The sequence below is a fragment of the Triturus cristatus genome, chromosome 5_2 (assembly GCF_964204655.1).
Source record: "Triturus cristatus chromosome 5_2, aTriCri1.1, whole genome shotgun sequence".
Lineage (NCBI taxonomy): Eukaryota > Metazoa > Chordata > Amphibia > Caudata > Salamandridae > Triturus > Triturus cristatus.
This window is the reverse complement of record NC_140588.1, coordinates 19,302,476-19,327,597: the sequence shown is the minus strand read 5'-3', so window position 1 is coordinate 19,327,597 and position 25,122 is coordinate 19,302,476. Positions and strand designations below refer to the sequence as shown.

Genomic DNA, 25,122 nt, shown 5'->3' with positions numbered 1-25,122 from the left:
GATGTGAAACAATGAAAGTTTAGAAATGGGCTCAGAAACTGGACCCATGAAATGTCTGTCGGTACACACTCGCCGAATTTAAGCAGGATCACTTAGGAAATGTTAAGAGGAGGCCCAGCCTCCTCCAGGCACTGATGGGCGCAGGACAGGCCTACCCTTAGCCCGCGTGTGTCCCTCGTGGCAGGAACCTGAGGAGCGCTTTATGGCGCTTGATCGCCCTGCCCTCTGCAGCGTGTAGGTACCTCCTGGCGCTTGAAGTCCCCCAGAACAACCCAGAAACACCAATGCAGTCATTGTGATGTCGGTAATACGCCAAATCTTGATAAGGCTCGACTGTTGCTTTTGCTGTTAGTGCCAAGCGAGACCCCTGCCTCTTCTCTCACTATTAATTTTTTGGTTTGCTTTCCTCTACTGGAAATGGATCCTTATAATGATTAATTGGATGGGACTTACGTTCGTAACATCATAGATTAAATCCATCCCACAAAGAGAATCATGTGTTCGAGGTATATGAGCTGTAGATGATATGCTTTAGCATAGATTGCCATCTGGTTTTGGTCCCGGATGTTTGCACTTTGTTTTTCTTCGAAGAAGTCTTTGTAGTCTTGAGGTAGGTGACTCCTCCTTTCGGTGATAGTGCGCATGGGCATCGACTCCATCCCCAGATTGTTTTTTTTTCCACCATCGGGTTTGGAAGTGTATTGCTGCGCTCCGGTTCGGTATTGTTTTCAAACCCCTTCGACGCACAATCCTATACCCTCAACGGTATTGTCTTTCGATTGCGGTGTTTGAGGCATATGAGCTGCAGATCACACACTTAGCATAGATCACCATCTGGTGTTGGGCCCGGATGTTTGCACTTGTTTTTGTCCTGGAAGAGTCTTTGGAAGTCACGGGACAGGTGACTCCTCCTTTGGACTATAGTACGCATGGGCATCGGCTCCATCCTCAGATTGTTTATTTCCACCATCGGTCTCTGATGTGTTTGTCACGCTCCAGTTCGGAACCGTTACCGATTCCACTTTCAACACACAATCCTTTACCCTTTTGACGGTATTGTCTCGATCACGAACCCTAATCGTTGCGCATCTCTCCAAATCGAAGTCCTCGATTCCGATCGTCGACTAAGGCCTTCGGGCCTACCTGGGCCTTGGCTTCTGGCTCATGGTAAGGACGCCATTCAAGAAGTGTCCTCAATGTGGGTCGAAGTTTCCCCACACCGATCTGCATGAGGTGTGCAACCTCTGCCTTTCACCAGAGCACGAGGCCAGAGACTGTCCAGCTTGTGCCTCTTTCTGCTCGAAGAAGACCATTCGGGACCAACGCGCGCGAAGAACCATGGCTCGCTCGTCGACATCAATCCCCGACGACCTCTTCCAAGAGGGTGTCGACGTGCCGGAGCGAGAGCGGGTCGAAGAAGGCCTTGTCAGCGCCTCAGAAGCAGATGACTCCGACGTCGAAGAGATCACTCCGGCGCAGTGGGTCGTAAGTAAGAACTTCGACCCCGACCCCCACTGTGCACCATCGAAAAAGGCTTCGGTCACACCGTCAACTTCGGGCCCAGGTGCTCACCGAGAGACTGCTTCCCATGCCCCGCCCTCGGGCCCGGCAAAGAAGCCTACAAAGCCTTCAGGCAGCTCGAGCTCGAGTCAGCTTGCTGTCTGTACCGAAACACAATCACCGGCACCGAAAGAGAAACCGCCCTCCGCCGTGCTGACAGCTGCTTCCACATCCAAGCACAAGGCACCAAAACCCACAAGCACCGACTCGTTGACACCGAAAAAACATTCGGAGTTGAACAAAAAACCACTCCCGAAGGGCTCGGATTCAGAGCAAAGGAAAGCCTCGAGACCGAAAAAACAACAAGTTCCACAGGCGCAGAGACTGTAAAGAATTGATCACTGTAGCCTCTGATAAATGTTACTTATTGCAATGTGGCAAGGGTGGTGCCTGTTAAGAACAGAACAGTTGCTGCTTCATCTGCTACTCCGTTGGTCATGGAGTTCATATCACTGGCAACTTAACAAAATGCACTTCTCAGCCTTTGCCTGGTCAATGCAAACTTTTTTTGCCTGGTGTTCCATAGACCCACCTTCTGTTTTACTTCATTCCAAGCAAACCCTTAACTCTAAATATCTCGCAACCAATCTGCACCCAATCCTGAAACTCTTTAGAACCCATCTTATCTGGCAAATCATCAATCCATCCCAGAATCCCTATTTAATGCAACCTCCTTAAAATAATTTGTCAATACCATCTCATCACAATCAAGTGTATACTTTGTGATTCCAGGAGGGTAAATGTACACTTGAATGAAATAAACAACTCTCAGTTTGGGATTAGGATTCTGTTGTAGTGTCTGGAAGCCATTTCATAATATATGAATGCTCTGTAAAACAGAATGTTATTTTAATTGGACAATCTAGTGAATGATGTCGCACTCTGTCTTAAAACCCAAGGCAACATCATCAAAGGAGAATTCTGGAATGCCAGTTGCTGTTGCTTGTTAGGGATGCAGGATTTTGCAGAGAGAACAGTTTTGTTGGTAGCATTGGTGGCTGTAGATACACATGCTTGCATACACCTTCCATATAGTGTTGGGCTTGGACTTTATCAAATTGTTTTTCTTCAAAGAAGTCTGTCAAGTCACTAGATGCACCGTGACTTCTCCTTTTCTGGACAGTGTGCATGAGCACTGATTCCATGTTAGATAGTTTTTTTCCACCGTTGAGTTCATACATATGCTGATTTGGATTCGCGATACAGCAGGACTCGTACGTTTTTTTTCAGGCTCATGTGGTAGAAATATGACACCTAGCATCAGAAGAACAAGTGCATGTTTAACACCTTCTTGCCGTGACTGTATTTCTCTTCATTGACTCTTTCTGAAAACAGACTCCCAGCTACCTAGTCCCCAGTTGCCATGGCCCCCACACACTTTTAGAGCTTTATGCCCTCGTAAATCGCTTTCGACACTGGAAAATGCAGATCCTCAAAACTGCCCCTTGTGCCACACAAAGTACCTGTGGTCGACCCTTCATTAGGTTTGTAAACTTTGCCTCTCCCTGGACCACAGCGATGCTTCTTGTAAATCATTCCTTGCCTTTTACTCTAAGAATACAGTACTGAAATGAGGTGCTTGGCAAAATGCAAGATGCACCATGAGTAGGCCCTCTGGCTCCAAGGAAGGAGGAGGCGTCAGCTCCTCATGCTTTCTGCCATTCCCAGCCTTGGGGCCCATCTCCTCCAGCGCTTTTGACCTGAGGAGGTAGAGGAAACCCTACCGACCCCAAAGATCAGCACCTCTTGAAGGAAGATCACTCCCATAGTCGTAAGACTCAGACACTCCTCCCAGAGTCGTAAGACTCAGACACTCAGTCGAAGACTCACAAGAGGCCTCATGCCAAGGCAGAGTACCACTCCCAAGGGAAATTGCCATTGAGCCTCATGCTCAAGAAGCTGCCACCTCCGGGGATTCTGCTGTATCTGTGCACCGGGTGCTGAGGAGAGAAGGCTTCGGATCCAAAGAAGACCTATTCAAGGGTTCCCTTCTTATCCGTCGAGCAACACTCTGCCCATAGCTACTAACAAGCCTCAGCACCACTCGAAGCCCTCATGGAAGACACAGTTGATTCATAGCTCACAGTTGACAGTCCGCTCCAAGTATTTGGAGCAGCCCAGCCTACAAAGGCTCTGAGAAGAGCTTGATACAACGCACAAGTGCCCCATCATTTTTGTCATCACCGGGAATATTTCTACCAAACCACTTTTGCTGAAGCCAGCAGAAACTTTGGCATGCAAGAGGAGGCTTTCCTTAGAGGAGTAACCCACATTGGAGTTCTGCCTGCAGTTTGATGCCCAATGACAGGTGCATGAGTCTTCCTCCCCTATTCTCCACCTCCATTGCCAAGCTCGCATACAGCACCCAACTGCCATCGCCAGAGTCAATTGGCGGGTTTCAACAATCATTTTCTGATCCAAGCAGTCCTTTGGTCTTGCTGATCCCAATGATAATGCCTTTTGAGCTAGGGGCAGTCACCTACTAGCGTATAGCCAACTCTTGCAGGGGCATGTGAAAAATCTCTCAAAAGAGTTCAAGAGAGGGGAGGAGATAATGTTCAGAGCAAAACCACCTACAAGGCCAATAGCGTTGTGCCCTCGATATCGGAAGCACAAACTCTTTGGGTGTTAAACCAGTGTTCTCAGAGGCCATGCCTGACTCAGCATCTTGGAGTTGAAGCGGTGACGGTCCAGCACCATCTCTTTAACCTCTCCTTCAATGGGAAATACATATTTGGGCTATAGTTTGACGAGATACTGGAGAAAATCAAGAAGGGCACAAACATCGCAAAACCCATGATGCTCTCCAAACTCCAGATACTAGGGCTCCTTTCAGAGGCAACAGCCTAGAGTTGGAGCTAAAGCAACTTCCCCCTGCTAGCCACACTCTTGGCAAAAAGTCTTTCCACTAGCAGGTCGGCAGTTATTGTACCAGAAGTGCCTACAGGGCCACGACAGCAAAGGGTAGAGGAAGCTTCACTAGAGGGGCCTCCACCTCCAAACACGTACTTGCCACACCTTCTCTTTGATCACAGGTCACCTGTTGGGGGCAGGAGTACATGACTTCCTCTCCTGCTGAGAGGAAATAATCTCCAATCAGTGGGTATGGCGGTGGTTTGTCACTGCTACCTGCCTAAAATGCCTCACAACCTGCAGAGACTCTGCTCCATCAATTCAACTACATTACAGTGTTAGTCACAGGGATATCTACTTTCACATAACCATCTACCCTGCCCTTCGGCGATACCTTGGTTTTGTGGTAAGTGGACATCGCTACCAGTTCAAAGTATTGTCCCAAGGGTGTTCACAAACTGCCTGGTAGTGATGGCTGCTCATCTTAGTAGGGGTGGCAGTCATGGTTTCCGCTGCCTTGACGATTGGCTGATGAAGAGCATAGGCAGACATCAATGCCTAGCTGTGAGAGAGTGGCTCTGTATATACTGTTCCCAAATAGGTACAGGGTGTACAGAGTCCACAGTCCCCAGAGGTTTGGCAGAGGCTAAAGTTAGATATAACCTTACTCTCTAAAGTGGTAGCTTGGTCGAGCAGTAAGGCAGTATCAGAGGACAGTGTAAAGCATTTTGTTGTACACACTCAGTCAGCAAATGGTTTCACACACTCAATAACTGAACTCTAGGCCAATGGTTTATATATAAAAATATATGCTTGTTTTATTTTAGAACCAACCATAGGTATTAAAATATACTTTCTCAGAATGAGATGCTTTAGGTAAATACTTTTGCAATATGCAATTGTCTTTTGTAAATAATTACAAGTGGTTGCAATAGGCAACACAATTCTAAACACAATAATACATTGAGTTCAATGGAAGTTTAAAGTTATTTGCAATAGATTACTTTTAGGATTACTTTTGTGATTCCAGGACTGGATCCTAGATTCAGTCCTGGGACAGTACATAGAAACAAGTGATAAAAGTCGACTTAGTTACTGTTATGATTTTTAGACCATATTTAGCTATTTTAAAAGTTGTCACTTAGAAAATATTTCATAGAAATCGGTCAATGATTCCCTATGGAAGAAAATTCAAGGTGCATGTATAGTATGTTCTCGTTACTTTTGTAATCCAGTACTGGGTGCCTAGACTCAGTACTGGGTCCTTTATCCAAAACAGGTAAGTAATTACGTTTTCACAATTTATCCGATTTTTAAAGAATATTTAAAGTATTTAAAGTTTGCAGAAATCGACACTTAGAAGAAATTTCACAGAAAAACAGTCAATGGTTTCCTATGGAAGAAAATTGTGTTACTGGTAAGTACGGTTGTGAATATTCAGTGCTGGGTATCCAGATCCAGCACTGGGAGCTCACCTAATAGCAGGTGAGTATTTTCGTTTTCGTTACTTGGCTGATTTTTGGTGAATATTTTAAGTTTTGAAAAGTCCACACTTAGAAGAAATTTCAGGAAAAACCAGTCAATGTTACCCTATGGAGAAAATTGAGTTATCGGTTTAAAGGTAAGTACTCGACTGGCAGAGTTAAGGTTCTGGGCATAGACTCAGGAGTCCCCCAGGGTCCGGTAGGTACAGTTTTTACACCCTCAGCGGCACAGGGGCAGCCAGGTGCAGAGAGAGTTAGGCCCAATGTTATCCTATGGGCGGCAGGGGGGCCATGGTTGGTCGCTGCTGACTAGCAAGCCACGTGGATGTCGGAGCTGGGCTCCTGGTCACTTGCTCAGGGCAAATGGGGAAATAGATAGGTGTAGAGGTTACACTGCCAGGGCCACTCGGGCGGCTGGGTGCGGGGTGCTTTTGAGCCTTCAATGGGAAAGCTCCGGTTTAGAAAAAGACTGTAAGCTCGGGGACGAAGATTATTCAGGTGCCACCACCACTTCGAGAGGTAAGTTGGGTAGTTGGAGGATAGGTAGGTACCCCGGAGTTGGGCACAGGGTGCCTTTTGGTGTCAGGAAATCTTACCCTCTGTTGATCGCGGTTGGGGGGGGGGGGGGCACCTGGTTCTGAGGCTGCAGGCATCATCAGGAGCGTCGAGGGAAGTCCCTGGGTGCCGGACTCGGGGTCACAGTCGCCGTGGGGGCATCCTCGTGGTCTTTGTTCACTCCGGCACAGGCCAGGCTTGGTAGGTGCAGAGTGTGAAGGGTTCGCGGTTTCGGGCTGATGCCCGTGATTAGAAGAAGATTTTGAGTAGAACCTCTACTCATGGGAGTCCCAGGGGCTTAGAGTCAAAAGGTAGCCAGGTCCTCCGGGGTTTGTGAGGTTGCTGGCCACAAGAGATGCCGGGTTGGAGCAGGAGCAGGTTCGAGGGTCGACAGGCCGGTAGGGCTGGGGCCAATGCAGTTGGTGTCTTCCTCTTCTTAGCAGCTGCAGGGCAGGTCTTCTTTCTTCTTACTCTTCTTTGTATTTCGGAATCTGGAATCTGGGGAAGGAAGGTTCAGGGTGCCCCTAAATACTAGATTTAGGGGCGTTACAGGTAGGTAAAGGGTAGGGTCCAATGGGTCCCTGTCCTGGGGTGGGTACACCCCCTATTCTGCCACTCTCCTGTGGGAGGGGGGCAGTAGCCACTAAAAAGGGGGACCCTTGAACATAAATTAATAGGCAGATGGTGCAGGGGTAAGGTAGGACAAAATACTACTAGAAAACAACCACCTGCCTACAAACTGAGGATATAAATAGGCCCAAAAAGTGGGTCAAAGCACTATACAAAACAACACCAAAGCTGACAATGGGGCAAGATCAAGGCAAGATAGCAAACAAAATGTTGATTACAAAATAATAATTTATGGTCATGGGCATAGGACCAACGTTCAAAATCCAGGGTAAAACGGCGGCTATATTAGAACGGGACAATGAAGGATTTACACAAACAAATAAATAATAATAATAATAGAACAGAATGAACGTATTTCAAAATAAGACACCTAAGTAGAGAATCTGGTAATAGTGTGAACTGACGCAATAGGTCTAATTCAGCCAGGGGAGGATGAAGATTAAAAAAGAAGAAAGAAACGGGACATTATAGGGAACTCCTCATGGAAAGATCACAGCAGTATAGATTTATGTGATGGCATTTTCCCAAGGACAGATTTCATTGAGGCCTTTGGTTACAGAATTCAGAAAATAAATCCAAAAGACTTCTCTCTTTTTTCTAATACTAATGGGATCCTTACCCATAGGGGTTCTGATTTTCTCCAATATTGACCATTTGATATCGAATTCCGTGTGGCCACAGTCAATCCAATGCGTGACCAGTGGGGCTGAGAGTCTCTTGGTGTGAATATTGGACTTATGTTCTCCCGTTCTGGTTCTACATTCCCTACCTGTTTCGCCGATGTACGCCAGGTTACAGGGGCAGAGAATGACAGAGATGATATTGAAAGTACGGCAATTGGTCATTTCAAGCAAAGATATATTTCGTTCATTGATGTTGATGGTATGCCTTACAATGGCATTAGGGCAGGCATGACAAGAGCCGCAGCGATGATTCCCCTTGATGGGTGGAAGGCTAGTAATGGATTTCTGGAGAAGTGGCGGATTATCCACAATTTTTCCTCTAACAAGGTAATTTCTGAGATTTGTATTCCTCCTGAATGCGAAGAGAGGCTTGGAAAGTTTGTCACAATCATCAATATTCAACAGATACCATAAAGAGTTTACGGTTTGTCTTATTTTGTGATTGATGTTAGAGTGTTTGGTCACACAGACCAAGCGGTCTAGTTGTTTTTCCTCTTTCTGTGAAAACATAGTCGTGGTTGTAGTATCTGGCTCTTTTGATGGAGTTTTTAACCAGTCTATGCGGTATCCCCTGTTTAGAAGTTTATCCTTCAATATGTCAGCTTGTATAAGGAAGTCCTTCATTTCAGAACAGTTTCTCTGGAGACGGAGGAACTGGCTGAAGGGGATACTTTCCTTTTGACAGCGAGGACGATAGCTTCCAAACTGGAGGCGAGTGTTTCTCGCAGTAGGTTTAGTATATAAGGAAACGAACAATTCGCTATCTTTATGTTCAATCCAGATATCAAGAAATTCAAGTCTACAGTTGCTAGAATGTGCCGTAAACTTCAGATTCTCATCTGCTAGATTGATCCATTGAATGAAGTCGTCTAATGAGGTTTGGGCCCCCTTCCAGATGAAAAAAATATCATCAATGAAGCGGGACCGGGCACACACATTTTCATAGAAGGGGGCCATTTCATTGTAGATATTCATTTTCTCAAAAAGGTCCATATAGAGGCAGGCTACGCTAGGAGCACAGGCAGCCCCCATACTGACTCCCTGTATTTGTTGGTAGTAGCAGTTGTTAAACTCAAAGTAATTTTCAGTCAACACCACATTAAGGCATTGAAGAATGAAAGACGCATTGGTTATCTCAGGTTCCGAGGATAAAATCTCTCGGAGTACAGTCATGGCTCCTTCCTGGGGGATATTAGTGTAAAGGGACTCCAAGTCCAATGTAACTAGGAGTTCCCTATCGCTAAGATAGCGCATCTTCTCAATCTTGGAGATAAAGTGGCCAGTGTCTTTGACATAGGACTCCAATTTACTTACAAGAGGTTTTAAAAATTAGTCCACATATTTTGAAAGGGGCTCAGTGGCTGATCCAATAGTAGACACAATGGGTCTCAAGGGTGGATCAAGAACATTTTAATGAGTTTTGGGGACCCCGTAGATAATGGGCAATCGGGTATGGAGCGGAGTAAGGTATTCAGCTTCCTTGGGACATAGGTACCCCTCATCAACAGCAGTTTGTACCATCATCAGGATACGATGTTTTAATCCAGATTCAGGGTTCATAGTAATACGTCTGTAGTGTCTAGTGACTGACAATAGATTGTTCATTTTTTCGATGTATGTCGGGGTGTCAAAAATGACAATACCCCCTCCCTTATCACAGGGTTTTATGGTCAGCCGTTCATTATCTCTGCGCTGGTGAAGGACAGTATTTTTTGCTTTAGGGAGATTACAAACCGGTTTAGGAACGTATTTGATGATTCTTTGTATTTTGGAAATAACTGCCTTCTCAAAGATTTGAACCTCTGGTCCCAGAGAATCCAAAGCAGGAGTAAATTCAGAGGGAGGCCTCAGACCAGAGCGGATATCAGTGGTTTCAGGAGCTGGTCTTGTCAGAAGGAATTTTTTTAGTCTTATTTTTCGAAAAAAAGAATGGAGATCTTTCATAAGTTCAAACTTGTTGAAGTTCATTGAGGGAACAAATGAAAGGCCCCTAGATAGCAAGGTAGTTGTTTCCGGAGTAATGTTAGTGGTGGATAAATTAAACACAGGGATGTTGGTTATGTTTTCCAATACTGTTGTTGCCTTGTCTGTATGTACATCTGAGGTTGGCCTTGATCCTGGAGGGGGGCAGTAGCCTAGTCCTGATTGGGTAGAGCCTCCCATCTTCAAGATGGCGAGCGCCCGGAGATGTGCTTCACCTCGCCTCCCCCACCTGAGGGGTGGGGTTGGCAGGCTGGCACATCCCCTGTCCTTATTTGGAGTTTCCGGACAAGCTTCCCGCCAGAGTGGGGGGTTGCAGTGGCCTGGGAAAGCTCACAAAGGCGGCATGCCTTTGAAGCTTCCCCCTTTCCATCCTGGGGGGAGATCTAGCACCTCGCCCAGGATGTGCATTGTTGCAGGCCCAGGAGAGCAGGGGCACTCCTACCCAGGGGTCCAGCAACATGTCTGCTGTGTGGCAGCCTCTCAGACCAGACGTGGATTGTAGCTTAGGTTTCAGGGGGCATTTCTAAGATGCCCTCTGGGGTGCTTGGTACATTAAATCCCACACTGGCATCACTGCGGGTTTAATGTGCTGAGAAGTTTGATACCAAACTTCTCAGTCTTCAGTGTTGCCATTATGGTGCTGTGGAGTTCGTGTTTGACTAGCTCTCAGCACCATGTACTCTTAAATGGCAGCACTGCACTTACAGTGACCAGGTATGGACCTGGGTACTGTAGGGGCACAGGGCTCATGCTCCTGTGCTCACACCACTGGCATCGGGCATCCAGCTAGAGGGGTGGCTGATGTATGCCAGGGCAGTGTAGGTTGTGGGCATGGCACACAGGGATGTGTGCCTCGTCATCTCTCTGTTTTGTCTTGTACCCAGACACTCAGCCTGCCAGGGCAGTGTGTGTGTGTTAGGGTACAGGGCCTCTAAGGGTGGCACAATGAGTGCTGCAGCCCTTGGAGGCCTTCCCTGGTCACAAGGCCCTGGGTACCTAGGGTACCATTTACCAGGGGCTGACATGTGGCCAGGGTTTGCCAATTTGGGTTTTAGGTTTGGAACATAGGCCCTGGGCACCTGATTTGCAGGAGTCCAGGGCACACTCAGTCAAAGTACATTCAGCAATTCATCAAAAAGTGGGGGCATACCATGCAAGAAAGATGGCCCTTTCTCACACTAGCCCACACTCAAGCTGCAATCTCCCCATTCTGGGTTTCATCATAAATGCCATCAAGTCTCACCTCCACCCCCCCCCCCCCCCCCCCTTCCCCCCAGAGTCCTAGCCCTTACTGGGGTCCATGCTAAATGCACTTGCAGGCAAAGCCTACCTCAGCCAACCGAGGGTGATGTCATTTCAGCAGTTGCTGCCTCTTTTTCAGCCCAATCATCAATTTCTGTCGGAACTGTAATGGTATGATCTAAACAGTTAAATGAACTTTGCGGAGCACACAGCTTATACAACGCTATTCAGCAGTATCAAAACACCAATCCAAACACAGTTCAATTGATTTCTAATAATCGTCTTCTTTTTAATTCCGTTAGTTCCAATCCCTTGTGCCAACGCGTTTCACCGTGGTCAGGATAAAACCTACGGTTTCTTCAGGGCTGGAAATAATACAAAACGCATGTTTGAAGTCACACAGTATGGCATTAATACAGCTGCCATAATAACCTACTTATGACAACCATGTGCAGAGGACTATTCAAACCTGTATTTGTGCAGAGCAAATTCTATGTATATGGTCATTTACAAACCTTTTCACGCATAAATTATAACGATCAAATAATAAAATACATTTCAGTTCATTAAGTTTGAGAACTCGAGTCACTATATTCAAAATCCAGTAGTGCTCAAAATATTGTGAACCATTTTGAGTCATTTATCTAAACCCCAGTGCATATTATGTTTATATAACCCATGTGTAGATAAAAAAGAGAATTTATTCGCGTCATATTGGCGCCAATACCTTCAAATTCACAAGTGCTTGTCTGTATTTCGAAAAAACGTAAAAAAAGAAAGAACATTATAAGGAACGGTTATTCTGATGTTAAGTGATACACGAGGCAAGAATATGCTGATTGACAAACACAAACAACCACCGATACTTTTAACAGCAAGAATCCTACCTCTGAAGGTATCCGTCCATACAGCGTAATTATCAACGCTTCAGCTCTGAGCAAGAGCAATAATATGGCTTATAATATCCAACCATAAATTAATCACCATTGAAGTTTTGTCCAAATATCAACTACACTTCTAATCTAGGCAAAACCAATAATCGGCTTCTTAGTATCAAAGAACCACTTACTATTCAATCTCTTATTCATGTATAAACGCATTTTTCGTTCGTTTACCTTTAAGTCAAATTAGCCTAAGCTCATCCTTTCCCCAATATTACTGCATATATCAATTACGGCGTTCCATTCATATCGCCCCAATCTACAATTCCAAATAAAGTCTCCAGGTATCTAAAAATGAACACAAAAAGTATCACCAATTGTTTCGTCTATGTGTAAACTCCCAGCTATGAATGCCACCCCATTAGACCAACTGCATCTTACCTGTTCGTACCTTCACGCATACGGACCCGAGTACAGGCAAAGAACACCGCCTTCCGGGTTTGCGGAGCTCTTATTAGCGTAAACACCAAAGAAGGACCAAGCCAATTTTTTATTATTTTGGAGCGTCATCTTCGCCTGGTCAAACCCGATCTCCACTATCTTGTTATTTCTATTTCGAACTCTTATTTCAATACAAGACCTCAGAATACGCTACACAAGTCAGTCATACGCGTATATTCTTATTTCTCATATATTTTCAGCACTGGTGTCATTGAATCCAATATACCAAAAAACGGACTAAGCCTATCCATTTTCGGCGCCATCTTTGCCTAGTATTCCCTGCTCTTCTGGGTTACTAATATCCTTATTGTTTGTATTTCAAAAGCCATATTTCTAAGAATGAAAAAACTCCAATAATACACCACATCTGAGTCAGACAAATATGATTTTTATATTTTTTGAGCCAAATGTATTCAGTACTGGCGTCTTTGCAACAATCAAAAAAGGACTTAATCAGTTCATAACTCTAGCGCCATCTTACTATAGTGTTCGTAAGATCCCTTCAAATCATTCCTGAATCTATATTCTATGCCTCTCAGCTCATCCTGCCTCCCAACATAGTCTCACCAATTATATCCTAGGTTCACATATATACACCCTTGTCACTGCTGAATCCTTAGGATTGAGCTTAGGGAAGGAGGGTGTTCCCTTCCCCAAAATCTTTTTGGATGCACCACAAGGTTGATTAATGTAAAAGAAGATAAATAGGTGATTATCATATGAGCGCTATTACCTTTTACACCCAACTGTAATGGTATGATGGCCTAGAGCATTGCCATCGTACCCCTGGTCTGGCTCCACAAACCGCGGTTACGGAAGTACCTCTTGATGCATTGGTCATAATCAGAGGGTTATTGGAAAGATCTAGCGTTACAGGACAGTACCAGTCACTCACTGCAGTGGTGGAACAGTAAAACTGTGTTGCAGGGCATGTCTTTCCAAGACCTGGTCCTGCAGGTGATCATTACCATAAATGCCTCTCTTACAGGTCTGTCTCTTTCCAATATGATGATACAGTGGTTGTGCCCCCCCTAATTACCAAGGTCTTGGTCATACGCCTATCTCTCAAGGCCATTTTTCAGGTAATTCATGGAAAAGTAGTTCTTATCAAGAAATACAACATGGCTGTTATGCATCCCCCATCACCCCAACCCTCCGATAGACCTGTTTGCCACCCCTGACAGTGCTAAATGCCCAAGCTTTGCCCTCAGGTACTCATAGTTGTAGGCAATGCCTCAATGGTTAAACTAGTCAGGGATAATTGCCTACGCTTTTCCTCCTCTTCCTGTCCTTGCATATATTGTAAGGAAGACGCAGCAAACATCCTAGTTGCTCCCTCTTTGGCCAGGCAACCTTGGTACTGCACACTCCTCAAGATATCCATCAGCCTCATAAGGAACTCCCCAGAAGTCTGGACCTTCTTACGATCTGTAAAGGGTAAATTTGTACATGTTGGTAACCCCGATTTGCCTTTACTTAACTGGAACATAGGCGGTATTAGATCTGCAGCCAAGATCAGATACATTAGAGAGGAGTTGAATGCACATAAACCTCACCTTCTGTGTTTGCAGGAGACCCACCCAATTGGACAGGAGTCTAGTCTATTCAGTAGTCTCGGTTTTAACTTGCTCACAGTATCCGGCATGAATGTACTAAAGGGGGGGGCGGAGGAGGTTTCACTTAACCAGGGGAAAAGAAAGGGTCACACATGATGTCAAACTGGACAATTCTAGTCCCTGGCCTACATAGGGAGGCGTTGCCTACAAATGCCATTTGCTTCATCTACACATCCAGCGTTTATAATCCTTCTATTTCAACTCCCTTCTTTTAGAGCTGTGTCAATCATGGGATTCAATCCTCCTATGCGGGCATTTTAACTTAATCATGCAACTAGGTCTAGATTTAATAACCTCAACTGAATCTACTTATTTTCGTATGAGTAAATCTAGGTGAGCCTTGAAACAAATTATCAACTCCCATGCTCTGATGGATGTCTGGTGTGCGTCCCGTGGGTGTGAGCATAAATATGGGGTAACCGCTAAACCTGCTACCCCAAGCAGGTGTGTTGGTAGAATTAGGCATGCGCTACAGTCAGGACTGGAAAGAAAGCTGCTTAATGAAGGTGTCCCTATGAAGGAAATCAGCAAGGACACTATCCTCAATAAAGCCATACCAGTGAAAAAGCACACTCCTAAGACATACAGCAAATCCAGAGAAGGAAAGTAGCTGGGGCTGTTAAAAATCCAACCCCTCACTTAGTTCCTTTTTTAGAAGCATAGAACAGTCTAAAATGTATGAGCAGTTGGGATCAAACATAGGACAGGATTGGCTAAACAGTCAGGACAGTGTGGGAGCAGTATGTTTAGCATGTAAATCTTACCTCTAGTTAACAGCTTTGAGACACTTTTGGTAGCGGATGACACGAGGGAGACCCCTGATAGATCTGTGAGCCCTACATCGTAAAGTGCAAATGCAAGGGGGGGGGGGGGGGGAGATGTTTATGAAGATGTTGTGGAGGGCACATAGACAGATTGGTTAAACAAAATGGATAACCCACATGCTTCCTTGAAAGGCAAAGTAATTTTCCTTGTCCTCAGATAAGAAATTATGAAAAGAGATTTCAGAAAACAATCTGAAAGAAATGCAGGGTTTGTGCAGTGCATTAGAGAGAAGGTTTGAGGATCTTACAGAGCAAACACATGCCTTAGAGGAGAGCATGGAAAAATCCCGCCAGATTATTGAATATCCCACAAGGGTCAGAGGCTGGGGAAAAGGTTTTGTGATTAAACTCTTAAAGGGAGGAATCTTACAGGATAGGCCTGATATCAATTTGGACTTGGAAATTCAAAGAGTTCTTTGGGAACCCTTTAAATAGAATCCAAATCGGAAATCCCCAAAGAGAATTCTTGTCCACTTCCTAACTTACACAGTGAAGGAGCTAATTCCAACTTGTGCGTTGAGAGAAAGCCTTGACATATAAAGGGTTTTCATAGCAAGTGAGGTCAGAAATTGGTAAAAAGTTGACAGTGAGAGCTAGGAAGCATGAAAGGAAGAGGTACAGAAATTGGGGGATAAGGTTCCGATGATATTTCCTGCGGTGTCGAGAACTATGTTGAGGAATTTTATTTTTGTTTTTTCTTGATTTTTTTACACATGCCATATAAAGGTGAGGATGGATGAAGTAGAGGGCTACGACATTTATACTTTGATGTGTTATGAGTCATAATCATCCTCTGCATAGGCTCTCAAATGGTGGGTATGACAGCAAGTGTTAAGGGGAGGGTTCCTCAGGGAGGGTGTAAGGGGAAGCACTATTTATTGGCTGGGGAGCATAGAGGGAAAGAATGGGGGAAAAATAAATCCTCAGGTCACACATCAGAAATACCCAGCGGTGCTGCTACATTTAGAAGGGGTTGGATGTCAGGCCCAATATCTGGTGGAATATGGGGGGTGTTGAGAGGCAAAAATGTGAAAGTGGGAGTCTTAAGAACGTAAACTGGCCCAGGTTATAATGTTGCTGGAAATCCACTTGGAGAGTCTTTGATTCAGTGAGTGGTCAAAGGGAAGGGCCCTGAGCACATCTCAGGAAAGAGATTGGGCTGAAAAGAGAATCATAGAGTAGGACTGGGAGCCGTGGGATAACATTTGGAGTCGCACATCACTGTGCCTGACATACAGGTGTGAACTCTGGTCACTCCCATGCCTGCGTTGTGGGACTATCCATTTCAGAGACATCCCTGCTGTGACTGACAGTCTGCTTTGTAAAAGGCTTTAGAGAGCAGAGAATAGGCCCTTCAAAAGAAGCAGAACCCCAGCAAAAAACTTCAAATACTGTGATCCTAAATCACATTAGGTGCCTGGGAATTTACTATAAGAAGGAGTTTGAAACCCCAAAAATTGTTAGCTGCCTAGCAGCCAGACGGACTGTGTTAGGGGAGGATAAGATCTGCAAGAGTTCTGCATGTTACCATGACTGGGGACCCAGGCCTGCTAGTCTCCCTGCTGGATGAGAGGACATCACCCAGGGAGACCAAGACCACCTGCACTGGAGAACAAACACCTGCCTGCTGGCCAAGACCTGTGTGGCCTGTGAGGAAGAGAGGACGTTGGAGGAAGCAAGGTCCAGTGGGGAGCACAGTCAAGTGGACTCTTTGTGCATGGTGTGTGGAAACTGCTGCTGCACCGATGGGGTCGTTGCCTGTGTTCAGGACTGAGTCGTAGCCCAACATATGTGAGGAGAGGACAGCAGTGAAGATAGCTGTGTAAAAAAACCCAAAAAACTGCAGTGCGGTAGGGGTTGAAGCCTTGCATGGAAGCGGTGCAGCAACCCCTGTAGGCCAGGAGGGGGCACTGTGTTAAAAAACACCCTACAGTAAGGGCTGATGCCTTATGTGGTAATGGGAACCCAATATGCCAGAAGGGGCTGCCGTGAAAAAGACTGCAGTGCGGTAAGGACCAAAACTTTGTGCACTACCGGTGCTGCAATTAATAGAGAAAAACAAGGGTACCCCAATATGTGAACCTGGGGTGGTAAGGCGTTTTAGAAAAACAATGTTTCTGGTTTAGCTAAAAGTTCCATTCAAAAAGTGACCCGTGGGGGGAACTAAGATTGAGAGTAGGAAATTAATTCTTTAAGGGAGCGATAAGCAATATACCAAGGGAAATGTAGGTCAGTTTATGACAGAAATTGATTTCCAAAACAATAGTATTCAGGTGCTCACACAATAAGTGACAATAAGCGTGACGTGATAAGTGATGGTGATATTAAAATAAAACATCGCATTGACGACAACTAGTCGAAAATTCCTCAAATTCTTTTTTTATTTATTTATTTATTTTTTTTTTTACAGAGTCGGAGGAGTTTCATGTTGTGGGGGGGTTGAGGGCGTTTCGATCTCAATTGTTCAAGATCATCTTCAGGACATATAATAGGTGAGCAAGCTGAATCGGGTTTTAATTGCGGTTTAAATCTGCATCAATGAAAAAGCAAGCGCCTGTGGAACGCTGCAGTTGTCTCCATGGTGGTGCGTGAAAGATATATTGATGCAGTGATGAATCGCCAAATCCTGAAAGAACAGCTGGGTTGTTCATAGGGGTTGTTCAGAGCCGATTAATTATTCATAGACGTACCCAAGGCACTAAATGAAAGCCAAGGAACGGGGAGCGTGTCCTGCTGCTACGGCTGCCTGCGCTGAGTGCGAGGGATTTCTGTCATAAACTGACGTACATGTCCCTTTGTATATTGCTTATCACTCCCTTAAAGAATTAACTTCCTACTCTCAATTGTAGTGCCCCCCACAGGGTCACTTTCTGAATGGACCTTTTGGCCAAACCCGAACCATTGTTTTTCTACCGGTGCTGGAGCCATGTATGCCAGGAGTGCAAGCAATGGAGATCTTCACTGTGTTGATGGGGCCGGTGCTTGTGGATAGTGAGTTGTAGTGACAGTGTGTCGGAGGAGGTCTCCTAGAGCACCAAAGACTGCAACTTGTTCTACCGTGTTGGAGAAGTGAGGATGCTGTGAGAGTACCATCACCCAAGCATCGGACCCAGGCATGATCGTCGAACAACCCGCACACCCGATCGGGAGTGAAGAAACAGAATGCAGGAGAAGCCCCAGGAAACTTCTGATTGCTGCAGGAGTGAAACCGTGAGGGAGAGAACCTGCACCCCCTGAAGGCAACCGATGGGTTCATGTGTAGCCAATTCACCAGACAATCAGTCAGTCATTCATTCAAAAATTCTTTATTCAGCGAACACGCCATGAAAGCACACACAAGTAAAGCCAGCATACGTATAAAAAGATAAAAGTCAAATCCAATAAAGCTTTGCAAGTTTAAAACAAATCCATACAACTCTTAAACTGCTGCACGTCATTAGAATAAATCCACAAAATTTCAGCGTAGCAAATAGCACATATGTTTTCGACATAAACAATCCAATAAGAATATTAAATGACCATAGTTCATTACAATAGTACCCTAAAAGGCAGTGGTCAAATAACAAAACTTCCAGTATGACAGAGGAACCATACTGCTTCCTAATACTTAAACCAACACTAATGAAGTTTAAAAAAGCAAAACATATTTCAAGGGTTGCGAATTGTTGTAAAGGGAAAAAAAGAGAACAGGGTGGTAATGTCTAATTCCAGCGGCGCGTAAACAGGGAGCTATGCAACGCTTACAGGGAAATAAAGTGGCAAGTATTTTGTTGCTGCAGCTGGTCACAAGGGCAGGTACAAAGTCAATCAAACCAGGATGGAAAAGCGAGCAAAAAGTGCAAAATATTTATTCTAAATTAGGTGAGATAAGATCTGTGCTGTGTGTTCGAAATAAACCACAAATAGGGTGCAATACCATTTGAGATATGAAGAGCCGAATGAGTAGCAACAGTTTGCATTAATTGCCATATATTTCTGTGATTCATTTCATAGCTAAAATAAAGCCATTCAAAGCCTCCTTGGAAACGTATTTCAAAGATACAGGGGCGTCATAGTAGTCCGGAATGCCAATCTCTGTGAAGGTACGCTTCAGATACATGAACCATGGGATTTTAGTCACGCGAGCGTTAACACATCAGTAAGCATTGACCTTGAAAATTAAATGACCCGGGAAAGCCAGATTTTATGCAGAGTGGTGAATCCTACTAAGACCCTAAGGTAGTTCAGCCCAGATTCATCAAGACAGATTGCATTTGCTGTTCATTCATGTACCCAGGCCGTTGTGCAAAAAACTGTTCTGAGCCCTCTGTAGGCCTAAAAAGTTTTGATAACCCCAGCCCCATATAAGGCGATTGACATACATTTAGATTTTTAAATATGGATAAGTTCCCTCACTAGTTTATGGCAAAGCCTGGAGGCAATCCTGAACACCACAGCGATTGAGCTATTAAGCTGAATACATTTTAGCTTAAGTAGGTATTCCCACTGTAAATCCTCATCATATGGAATGCCCACATCGCTAAAATGCTTATCACCCATTGATCTTAACCGCCCCAGTCTTGTCTGTTTTAATCTTGGCATTTGAAGGACCAGAGACTATGGTTCAAGATTTGGACATATTAACATTTAGGTCCAGATCATTCATACAAAGGACAAAGTAGTCCAACATGGTTTGTAAACTATTAGCTGCTCCTGCAATGAAGGCATCATCTGTGTACAAGAGAACTGGAATTGCACTTGTCGCTATTTGTAGCAAATCTATTCCATTAAGGGTTCAAGAGCACTCTTAACGATTGATATAAAGTAAAAAAATGAAAATGAGCCAGAATACTTCTCTGATTAACATCCTGTGACTACTTGATATGGAAGGTCCGTTCCTCATCTTGGCTAAATAGAATTTTAACAAAGTTGTCCCGATGGAGGCGACAAAAAAGGTCTACCAAGGGCTGGTCAACCCCAAAATTCCTCAGCAGGCTCCACAGTTTCATGCAGTTAACAGTGTCAAAGGCACAGGAGAGGTCCAAAAAAGCCATATGGATGGCACCTCACCTGGCCATTACCTGACTTGGGCAGCCGCTGTGTGCGTCCACCTACTAGGTGCTCTCCAGTACTCTGATTGCTTCCTTCCTGCTCGTGTGGGCAGGACTTGTTTCGGGCCTATCGGCCTGGAGGAACTTGCTGCTATTTGAAGCACGATAATGCTGGAACACCAGTTAAGTTAGAGTTGTAGTGGACTCAGATTACAGGTGGGGCATACCCTGTATGTTTGAAATAGTGAATGGGGAGTAGCCACGATCTGCAACACAATGATTGAGGATTGAGTGGGACAGGGAATCACCAAAGAGACACTAGAGCCCGTATCTCAGGGGATGGCTATGTAATTGTTTGTGAATGTTGTGTTCATTCTTTGTGTGGTTAGCGGTAGTAATAAAATACTTCTCTGTTTTTTCATTAAAGAGGGTTGTTGGTTGGACAATGATTTATTGCTGCTGCATACATGCATTTTGAGTTGTGAACCCGTGGTTCACTAATCTGTATCCACATCTCCCCCGAGAGAGCCTTGGACTGCTGACCACATTTACTACTGAAAGACAAGTGCAGAAGGGGGTAGTAGACCACGCCATGGGACATTAGGAATTAAAGGGCTCAAGCCTCACAGTTGGGCCCAGTAGCCCCTGCTCACCCCTGGCCCTCTGTACGGGGCTCTGACCCTCTTTTTCCACCTGTCTTCTTTATAAAGGAAGCTTGCACTTTACCTTCTTAAATTATGCCTGTTTCGTACTTTTTACTGAAGTCAAAGAAAACTATTTCTGTATACTATCTTATACCAAATTCTTGTCAAATTTGCAAATGTTAAACTTCTAACAATTTCTTTTTAATATTGAAAGAACTGAACCCAATGTTCGTGTTCACTAAAGATGTCTTCTTCACATACTCTGTTATAAAACTGTCTGCTCATTTTATTTCACAGATGACATGAACTGGAATGCCTTAGAATGGGACAGAGCTGCAGAAGAGCTTACCTGGGAACGAGTGAGTGTTACATGTAACTGCAACAAATTGTAAACAACGCTTTGCATTATTTTAGATGCGCTATCCAAAATGAAGGTCACTAAATAAACTCACAATAGAGGATCACGGACATAGAAATATGTGACAAGACATGAGCATATTATGTGTCTGGTTTAGTCACATGATGCAGCATTGAAAAGACTTCTTATACAACATGTATGAGTTAAGGCAATTTATACTTCACATTTTATGAAATTATTATAAGACTATTTTCAAATGGTGGATATTGAACTGAGCAAACACAAGGAGATGATGGACAGAGTGCTGAAACTTAACTTTCCAGACACTCACCCCCAGTCACTATTAGATCTAGGTTGAATTCATCATAGTTTTTTTAGCTCACTTTGCCACCCCAGTTCAGACCCAGCCATATGCAAATCAGTCTTGACCCTGTTCCTCATTGGAACAGTCCAGCCCGAACTGCCAAGTCAGGTCTTACCTGAACCGGAAACCAGCATCCTGGAGCTGGTTTTGGGGTAACACCCCTCATCAGTTAGGCTAGCTTGAATCCAGTGGCAAATTGAGCAAGACACCCACGTCTGGGCATACCTGCCAACTTAGGGCAATATTAAATTGAAGCAGATGTGATTGCTTTAGAAAATACTGTTATATATTTAACCTTCAACTATTTACATTTAATTGGTAAATACCAGAATATCATTCAGCAGCAATGTTGCATCTAAACACAGCAACACCATTTTTAGGTCCAGCGTACCCGACAGCCCAAGGTGTCTGGTTGCAAAAGACCTGTTGTGTGCTTACCAAGAGCCTACAAGGGCCTACAGCCATCCATACCTTACCATTTGTGGGCTTTGTCACTCATTTGTTTGCTTTTTGTTTGATGGTTTTCCTTCTTGTGTTTGTGCCTTCCCTGGAGCATACCTTTTTTACCATCCTCTTGATTGAATAACTTGTATCCTTTCACTGCTCATATTCAGTGACCTACTTTTCACACAGTGCATGGAGCCACTGCTCTCTTTAGAGCCAAATACTGCGATGTGCACAACTTAGAGTACTTGGTGTTCATTTTATCAGAGTGCTAAAGATGCAGGGCACATTAAAGAATATTAACAGCCTTTGTTTCTTTGCTAGAACGTCACATTGAACCGGAGCTACCTTTGCTTAAATGACTGAAAGCAACATTGTGTAGTGTGTTATATTTCTGTGATTATAGATATCTCACGAAAATGAGGACTCCTTATAGTAATGCAGCTTATGTAGAGATCTTAACAAATATTTGTGGTTTTAAATAACTTAAAGAAAGGTCTTAGTATTATTTAATTCAGTCTCGCTTAATTTATTTTGCTTGTTATCTGAATTATGGTTCGGTGCACTCTGAAAGAAAGAAAAGTACTATCTATCAGCCTCTTTACTCTAGTACTGTGCTCCCTACCAGAGCTTTTTGACTCTTCACCGCTGCTTCCAGACCACTTTGCGACCTTCACCACTGGTGGTGTCACCCTTCACCTTAGTTTTTAAAATATTCTACCACTTCATCCTTGCTCAGGATTGTGATTCATTCACCATTATTCCCAGTGTACTGTTCCCCACCTGCTGTGCTTGCAGATTGATGGGCATGATCATGGCTGTTACAAGAGTGCTATTTTCTCTTTTCCATCACTACCAGCATATTGTGACCGGCTAGCTTTGCTTCAAGGGCACTGTACCCTTTCATCTATGCGTCCACATCACCATCGCTTTTCTATAGCAGTACCCCTTTATGATAGACCCCCCCCAAAGTGCTGAGCCCTTGCTCCAGAGTTTTCAGAGTATTGTGCCCCATCTACCTTGACTACTAGAGTGCCGTGCTTTGTGACTTTCGATACCAGAGTATTTTTCCCCTTTCATTGCTACACAAGCTCCACTTTTGCTAGAATGCATTGTTCATCCTTCATCTTTGCCAATAAAGCACTGTGCTCTCTTAACATTTGCACCCACAACAGCTTCACCTGCTCTTCCAAACTACTTTGCCCCCTCACGTTCGCTATCAAAGTGATGCATTCACATGAAATTTTCTGTGCCAGCTTCACTTTCCCAAACAGAGTACTGAATCTTTCACCTTTTGCTACTAAAGTGCTGGTCGCCATCTCCTTTACCACCACAGTGCTGTGCCCGCTTCAGCTTACCTACTGCTGCACTTTTCCCCCTCACCTTTGATAAGAGTATTCTACTATTTTACCTACCCTACATAATATTCACCGCTCGCTCACGCCACCAGAACACTGCAACTTTCAGATTTTCTACTAGAGTACCATACCCATTTCCCTTAGATATTTGTCCTTTGTGCGCCTTCATCACTGCTCAAGTCCCTCCTTCCGTTGAACAGTCTATGTACATTTATGGGCTGAAGCGAAGTAATCATTTGGTGTGTGACGCAATGCATTTTGGCTCTCTCTGTGACATTTACAGAATTCAGATACATTCAACCCACATCACAAAAGTGTTTCCTTGAGTAGGTGTGACTTAATCTTGTAGTACTATTAGTTTACACCCGACTTTCACGAGTAAGCCAGGAGTACTGCAAGAGTAAGTCAGAGCAGCATCTTTGAGAATTGGGTCCATTGTCTTTGTTTTTTTTTGTTTTTTTTATTTCAAATCATTTTTATTGAATTTTCCAAGAAAAGAGCAAATAAATAATGACAAACACAATGGTAAAATGATAAACAATGGTAAAATGAAAGAATCATGGTAAATGAAAGAATACTGACAAATCATTAGAAAAAACCCCAAAGTAAAATGGAAAACAATAAGTTACTCAAGTGCATTACCGTGGAAGTCGCAGTGAAGCTGAAGAGACATACAGGTGGTCAAACAAGCACAGTTTTTACATGTGTGTAATAGTAGAAAATACAATACATTCCAGGTATATCACAGAGGAGAAGCTGGAGAGACATACAGGTGGTCAGACAGGCACAGTTATCACATGTGTAATAGTAGAAAGTACAATACAGTACAGTTGTACCACCGAGAATATAGCACTCTGTAGGCATAGCATTATAGGAGATTGAGACAATTTTCACAGTGGGTCGTATGTGAAGGAAAAGGCTTCTAGGGACTTCCATAGTTTCCTGTGTGATTTACACCAGGGAGAGGCTTGAAGTGTGATGTTGTCAGCCCGTCTAAGAGAAGATAACCATTCGTGCCACATCCTAAAGGAGACTTCTTTGGAGATTTTCCACTTATTCAGTACAATTTTACAGGCTAAAGTGAGCATAAGATCTACCAAATAACGATCATTCTCCTCTGTGATCTTTGGGTCCAGAAAGCCTAGTAAGATGTAGGAAAAATTCCCTTGGAGGGACTATGTTAAAAGTTTTGCTTATACATTCGTAGACCTTATCCCAGTATGTTTGTAGGATAGGGCAATAGAAGAGCACGTGGGCACGGTTACCAGCATGAGAATTACATTTCCAACATGTAGGACTCTCGTTGAGGTTAAGTTTAAAAATCCTCTCGGGGTCCAATATGTCCTGTTTATTATCATAAGCTTGGTTTGCGATAATGTTGGAGAGATTTAATTAGAGAAGGGGGTGGTATGTATTTTCTTCCAGTCGAATGGGATTTTACTAGAGTTAGGTTCAGAGTTCCATTTTATTTTACACTCCATGTGAGATTTGCAAGGCTTAGGGGATAGGAGTTTGTATATTTTAGAGACGGTGTGTCCTGACTTTGGTAGTTGTAGCATCTTTGAAAGTATCGAGAGGTCGTATGGTTTTATAGAGCGCAGCATGAGGAGTGATTTCAATTTTAGGAATTTATAAAAAATCTATTGGATTTAGCTGGTATCGAGACTGAAATACGGAGAAAGGTAAGGGAAGGGTCCCTGTAAAAAAGGTCTTTAACTAGATTTATACAATTTTTAGACCACTGTTCCCAATGGAGTATCCCTCCATCAACCTTCAGAATCAGGTTTCACCAGAGAGAGATCCAAGTTGGATTTGTTAAGTTTTTAGCGGTAGAGAAATGGTCCAGTCGTAATAGGGCTCTTTTAGTGTTAAGCAAAATATATTTTGAGTGTGGTATGGAGGATATATCCATAGTGAGGAGAGCAGCCAAAGGCATGTCGTTGATGATTGATTGATCTATGTCCAACCGGACTGGGACGTAATCAGCATGGGGAAGTAGCCAGTTAGAACCCTGTTTACACAGATACTCAGTTTGGTAATTCCTAAAGTTCGGCAGGCCCAGACCACCTTTTTCTTTGAGCAATTGAAGTTTTTTCATAGATATTCTGGGTC

General features: G+C 44.0%; 1 protein-coding gene across 1 annotated transcript in view; it reads left to right on the top strand.

The window, feature by feature from the left end:
* Positions 1-25,122, top strand: part of MARCHF6 (membrane associated ring-CH-type finger 6) — a 1,340,093-nt gene that overhangs the window by 226,670 nt on the left and 1,088,301 nt on the right. Inside the window, exon 8 of the mRNA XM_085606770.1 lies at positions 20,784-20,845. Coding sequence (XP_085462896.1) covers positions 20,784-20,845 — 62 coding nt within the window. The remainder of the gene's footprint in view (positions 1-20,783; positions 20,846-25,122) is intronic.